We start from the raw sequence: 6,509 nt of genomic DNA, 5'->3' as shown, positions 1-6,509 counted from the left end.
TATCTCCTCCTTCTTCCCAAAATTCCCAGAACGGTAACTCAGCTTTACTGAGCAGATTGGCCACCGGGCCAGGCCAAGCGGGCAGCTTGAAGTCCCAACTGCCACTGGCTTCCTGGGCGGAGGAGCCATCTGACAGACCCCCGCCCTTACCACAGCCCCCCTCAGGGTCAGCGGCACAGGGTGCTGCTCTTCGAGGCTCTGCTTTTCAAACACACGCGGAATTGCAAGGCTGCACTTTCTTCCAGTTGGCAAAGCCAGCTCTTTCCTCCTTCTAAGAAAAAAGACGCACTGCGACATCAACTTGTGCTTCCTGGCCCTTCCCTTTACAAACGGAGCGTGAGTGAATCAGAGACATATGGGTTACATTCCCTGGAAAGACACTCTCAAGTTCGAAAGCGAACTTGGCAAAGGCATTGGGGGAGGGGGGGCAGTTTCAGCACATCCAGAGGCCTCGAGCGCTTCCCAGAGATACTCGGCAGCACCACACACCTCCCTCTACCTCGGGACTCCTCAGATCTGCACACCCCAAGGCCCAGACGCTGCACATAGCAAACATGACTCTGGCTAAGGACATCCACGTTCCTGTGAGATATTTTCACAAGTACCTAGTTTTTAAAAAGATGTCCTTGAACACGTCCAATGACTTTAAAACCTCTTGTGTCTGCGCAAAGGTGCATCCCACCGATAACACTTAACCTGTGTAACCTGGAGTTTCACCAGAGGCCATATTTAAAAAAGAAAGCTAAACATTATGACTTGGTATAATGGCCATTCCGCGTGGTACCCTCCAAGCCTCACAATGTCCTCCTCCCTGGGAAATACGTTACAGACTCTCAATTTTATATGCAGGTGGAATTATGGTAATGACTTTATTCTCTTCTGCTTGTCCTTGTGCTTGTTGCCAGTGCTTAAATTAAACTGCGGCTTCCTAGGACCTGCTGCAAGCTTTCTGCAGCAGCTGGAGTCCTCAGCAGTGGTTGTGTCGGCCTCCGATCTGGTCTGTTACGGGCTGGTGGGGGTGGGCATCAAAACTCAATCCCACCTCACTCCAGATAGGGGACTCTGAATCCCACCGGACACAGGCCATTTTTGTTGGCAAGTTTAGAGGGATGTCAGTGAGGCTTGTTCTAAGAAGTCTTTGTAGAAAGCAGCATCGCACCGATTATGACACCTCTCTAGAGTACAGGGCTGCTTTTGGGGAGGCCAAGGGGAGAGTCCAGTGGACTGTGTGGTTCTTTTCCAAACACCAACAAGCAAATATGTCATTCCACCACCAGCCAATCCTGCCCTTCTCTGACACCAGTTGGCTCTCCAACAATTCAGGTCGATTCCGACCCTAAATACTGCCCAGAGTTAATGTAGACCCCACAGGTTAAAGGCTCAATCCCCCAAGCCTGCCCCCACTTCAGATGCCAACCACAAGCAGGGTCCTCCGTGACTTGCATCTCTGCCCAGCTAACTACAAATTCAGATGGTTCCAGGTTTGGTAATTTGCTTGAACAGCTTATAGAGCTCAGGAAAAAATATCCTTTCTACTCCCAACTTATTATAAAGGATACAACTCCAGAGTGGCCCAATGGAAGGGAGATAGAAGGCAGGCTGTGGGATGGCAGTTGGGGAGCACACAGCAGCCATGCTTGCTCCAGACATGCCACCCCACCAGCATCTTGGTGTTCACCCACCCAGAAGCTCCCTGAGTCCCTGTCGTTTAGGGTGTTTATGAAGGTTGCGTCACCTTGGCACGATTGATTAGATCACTGGCCATTGGAGACTGAATCATCTCTGGCCCCTGTTCCCTCCCAGAAGGTGGGAAGATGAAGCTGAAAGTAATAACCGTGTGATCCTCAGGTTGGTTTTTCTGGTGACCAGCCCCATTCTTCAGCTCTCCAGGCTTCCCTCACAATGACTCACCTCATTAACATACAAAAGACAGTGAATTCCAAGGGTTTTTGATGGTCTGTGCCAGGAGCTAAATGTGGACAAAGGCCAGTATCATAGGGACAAATTCATGATGGGCCCAAGCTTTGTCAGCTCTGCTCAAGCAGGATGGAGCGGTGGGGACAAGGAAGGGAGCCCCCAGCTCTGTTCTTAGGCATCGTCCTCTGCCCTTTCATCAAAGAAGCAGACAGGCCGGAGCCTAAAACAGGGTCTCCCTCACCTCACGAATGAGTGGGTAGATGCTGTTTCAGACAAGAGAAACTGAGGAAGAGCCTATTGCTAGGAAAGGTTTAGGGGCTTAGGAAAGATAGGAACCTCGGTAGGAAAAGAAACACAGAAATGGAAAATTTTCATTTCTATTCACTGAGGGGATTTTAGTTAAAAAGATCAGTTCTTCCCCTCATGGTAGCCTCCTGAAAAAGTGTCTGAGACACCTGAAAAAGAGCTGAATTTTACCAGTCATCCTCCAAGCACCCCTCCACTAAGGAACTTTTCTCTGTTCTGATGTGTCTCGGGGGCTCCCTCGCTGTCTTCCCGATGCCGGTGCCTGCAGCGAGCTATGAGCTTTTCCCTCTCTCCCCGTTGCCCTGGAGCCAGAGATGCCCCTGGGGGATTTTCATTTTGCAAACTAACTTTGCATTTACAGATAATTTACTCAGCCATTTGTCTCCATACAGAGGAAGTCATGCTTGCGGAAGAAAATAAAAACACTGGAACATCAGCCTTGGAAGGTGAGAAGCGCTCCAGCCAACGCCTGGCTGTTCGCGTTGCCCCCTCTTATGTGTGGCAGGGTCTCTCGATCGAAAAGAGGGGAAAAAGAAAAGAGGGGCGCTCCGAGATTCGAAACCAAATTCTCTCTGTCACAAAATTTCTCCTGCTTTAAAAGGAAGGGAATCGAGTCACAGATTTAAATGCTTTTTAAAGTGATAAAAATGAAAGAGTTGCTTTTTTCCAGGGCATGTCATTGCTAATGTGCAATGGGAAATCCGTCAAACAGCCAATGGCACATAAAGGGATCTTCCTTGAAAATCTCGGAGGGTCATCTTGGGACCACTCCCGTTACCAGGAAGTGGCCTCACTGATGACACGCCAGCACAAATGGCTGTGGAGCGCCCGGCTCTCTAGCGAGCATCCCAGAGGTGCTACTGAATCATGTTTCTGTAGACGTTGGCGACTTCTGTAACCTGGCTCAGGTCGTTAAAGGCAGTCGCCTGTGTCACGGGCCTCTTGCCCGCAGTCCTCAGTTTCGTCCGGAATGGTCCGGTTGTGTGTGTGTGCTCTCTCACGGGCCTCCCTGTCCTGGCACAGTGCTTCGGAGGGCAACCATCAAGCGGAGCCGGACAGAGGCCATGACTCGAGACTCCAGCGATGAGCACTGTGTCGACATCTCCTCCGTGGGTGAGTGGGACAGTCGGGCCTTTCGCGTCCCTGAATCTCCCATGAAAAGGAAGAGCCTGTCTTCCGTTGTTTTTTATTCTCTTGAGGGTTTTTTTTTTGTCTCTTTAGCTTGCGATGTCTTCCTTAGAGCCTGTGTGTTGAAAAGTCCCCCAGAGAGGAAGAGAAGCCAAAGACTCCAGAACCAAGGGACATAACTAGGGAAAGGTGTGGGGCTCTAATCTACATGCCAATGACCGAAAAAAGCGACTCAGAGATACTGTTTACATGACACCTGAGATTTAAGGCTGTGGTCCCATCTTCATATATATCCCCTCTCTCCATTTTGCTATACACCCTCTCTCTCCTGGGTGCGATAATGAGAACCCACTTCGAGATACTGTTTGGAGGCTTATGATGGTCTGTTGCTTCTAGAGGCCCCCCTTTGAGAACCTGCCATCATCCGCTTAACCCCAGTAGCCCCCGCCTACTTCCGTCACCTACTTCTGTGTGACATCTAAACAAATTCCTACTGACACCCCTCCACCATGACTGGGGTTCCGTCCCAGGGTCTCTTAGGGATTCCCACTGATGGCAGATGTTTCGTCCCCAGAAAAAGAGAAGGGGCTCCCTTTATCCTTAAAAGTGGAAGAGGCAGAGCTCAGCGCTGCGTCAGGCCGCCAGTGCCAGAAAGACCACAGATGCTGCCGCATGACTCCAGTGCCTGAAGCATATTTAAAAGAAAAGGCCAGAGAGTAGCCCAGTCTGTCACACACGTAAACACGGCCCTGTTAGGACTGAAGACGCGGGGTGCGTGCCTGGGCCTCTGCCCGGGGACGCGTTCCCAGGACTGCGCATGCCCAGAGGAAACGCAGGGATTCTGCCGTGGGGGCCGCTGCACGTGGGGATTCCCCAGGCCCGCAGTGTGGCGGCCACCTGGCCGTGGGACCGGCGTGTGAGCGTCCCCTTCCCCTGGACGGTGACCTCTTTTGCAGCCTCATCCTTCCTCCTCGCTTGTCCCCCGCAGGCACACCTCTCGCCCGAGCCAGCATCAAAAGCACAAAGGTGGACGGGGCCTCCTACTTCCGGCACAAGGAGAGGCTTCTGCGCATCTCGGTCCGCCACATGGTTAAATCCCAGGTGTTTTACTGGATTGTGCTGAGCCTCGTGGCTCTCAACACCGCCTGTGTGGCCATCGTCCACCACAACCAGCCCCAGTGGCTCACCCACCTCCTCTGTAAGTGACCGTGACTGCCGGCTCTCAGGAGGCAGCGTGGTCGGGGTGCGCATCTTGGGAAGCAAGGCACGGTGCTGGGCCTGGCGGTGGTTCTGTCCACCCGGAGTTCTCTCTCTCTCTCTCTCTCTCTCTCTCGAGGGAGGCCAGAGTTGTCCCCGAGGAGGGTCCGGATGATCACGTGACCATTCCCAGCTGTTATTCATTATTGAATCAGATGAACCTTTGCTGATGAGTGGACAGGGTGGTGCTGCACCTCGGGTGCGCTAAGGCCTTCACTTAGTGTCTTGAGGGAGGCTCAGTGGCATCCAGAGTTTTGGTCGCCAAAGTCCTGGGGAGAGGGTTCTTAGGGCATAGAGGTCAGCTCTGGACGAGGCCGCCACTGGGTGCCAGGGAGGCTCCAGGTGGCCTTCTGGGCTGCATGCGTATAGGGCAAACCTGGCCCTCTCATCAAAGCCCCTTTCCAGAGGGCCATCTGCCATTTAGAGGGCAATGACCAACACACCCGCTGAAGGGAAGCACAGCTGACCTGTGGAGTGTGCCTGGGTCTCCTTCCAGGTCAGAGAGAATTCAGATAGCGTGAAGTTTCGCCTGGCACCGACTTGTCGTGGTCACCAACGGCCCTCACATGTGCCGGTCCTGCCGGAGTTTGAGGTTCCTCTGTAGGTGGAGGTGATGGGCTGGGAAGGGCCGGAGCCCGCACTGTCTGGGGAACAAATGCCTCTGCTTTCGATGCTTTCAGACTATGCAGAGTTTTTGTTTCTGGGACTCTTCCTCCTGGAGATGTCCCTGAAGATGTATGGCATGGGGCCCCGCCTTTATTTCCACTCTTCATTCAACTGCTTTGATTTCGGGGTAAGTGCTCCAGAGCCCGCCTGCCCTCCTGCTTCCCGTCGATATCCCTCAGTGCGAGATAAGCAGCTTGCTCCCTCGCTCAGCATGCAGTGCTGAAATCAGAAATTATAAAAGGGAAGTAGATAAGATTAGCGAACGTGGGGTCAGGAATGAGTGAATCCTTGCCATGCTAGGGTTCGTTTGAATGTTTTGAAAGCTCTTGTATTTTTAATGTTTTTTTATTGAAGTGCAACACACACACACCATTGAGGGCACACTTAAATGTATAGCTCAGGGAATTTGACAAAGCTACCCGTAGCCAGGGTTTTGAACCACTTATTATCCTGGGGGATCCTGGGAGAGAAGGACAAAAGACTTGATTCCAGAAGGTGGCCCAATAAAAAAGAGAATCTTACATATGTGTTTTTTTGTTTTTAGAGTTCAGTTTAAAATTGGGAAAAGTATCTAGATATATATACCCTGATACAAACGTGCACATGAGTATGTACACACACACTTTTATATTAGAAAGTCCCCACGTAGACCACTTCGTCCAGTGTCCACTTCCTAAATACTGTTGCACGTGGCACACAGTCTTCAAGGGTTTCTACATACACTCTTGTCTTCCACTGCTTTCAGGAGCCCTGTGCACTACGGAATGTGCCAGGGCTCAGCCTGCCCGTTCCCACCCGAGCGAACAGAACATCGTGTGCAAGTTCATGTAGCCAGTTAGCAGCAGTGCGAGGTCACAAAACTTTGGGTTCCAGGATCACTTCTCTCTCTGCCAAATTTTCGGCTACGTGCTAACAGTTCTGAGCACTTGCCCGTACGCTTCCGGATACGGGCAATTTTCAGGTATAACAGCCATGGAAAGACCATCTAAACCTTAGTTTTCTACGTATTTCCCAGCGTTGCCATGAAGATTAATTTTTGCCATTTCTCCTAACGCATATGTAGACTATAGTAGATATTCAGTAGGTATATAATTATAACAAAAAATACATCGAATTGTTCATTTGGCATGGCTACTTCCTATAGCAATCAGATTCTACGCCACCAAGTAGTACCATCATATTGGATTGTGTGGGACCCGAGTGACTTAAAAATATTTACGGGCGATCGAAACATC

The 6,509-nt window shown here is 51.1% G+C and overlaps 1 protein-coding gene across 1 annotated transcript in view; it reads left to right on the top strand.

The window, feature by feature from the left end:
• Positions 1-1,987: 1,987 nt before the first annotated feature.
• Positions 1,988-6,509, top strand: part of CACNA1E (calcium voltage-gated channel subunit alpha1 E) — a 93,376-nt gene continuing 88,854 nt past the window's right edge. The window contains 4 exon segments of the mRNA XM_023531223.1: positions 1,988-2,669; positions 3,247-3,336; positions 4,340-4,549; positions 5,289-5,401. Coding sequence (XP_023386991.1) covers positions 2,498-2,669; positions 3,247-3,336; positions 4,340-4,549; positions 5,289-5,401 — 585 coding nt within the window. The 5' untranslated portion in view covers positions 1,988-2,497.

Source organism: Pteropus vampyrus, unplaced genomic scaffold (assembly GCF_000151845.1).
Source record: "Pteropus vampyrus isolate Shadow unplaced genomic scaffold, Pvam_2.0 Scaffold65, whole genome shotgun sequence".
Classification (NCBI taxonomy): Eukaryota; Metazoa; Chordata; class Mammalia; order Chiroptera; family Pteropodidae; genus Pteropus; species Pteropus vampyrus.
The sequence above is the reverse complement of the archived record's forward strand: the minus strand, read 5'-3'. Positions and strand labels throughout refer to the sequence as shown.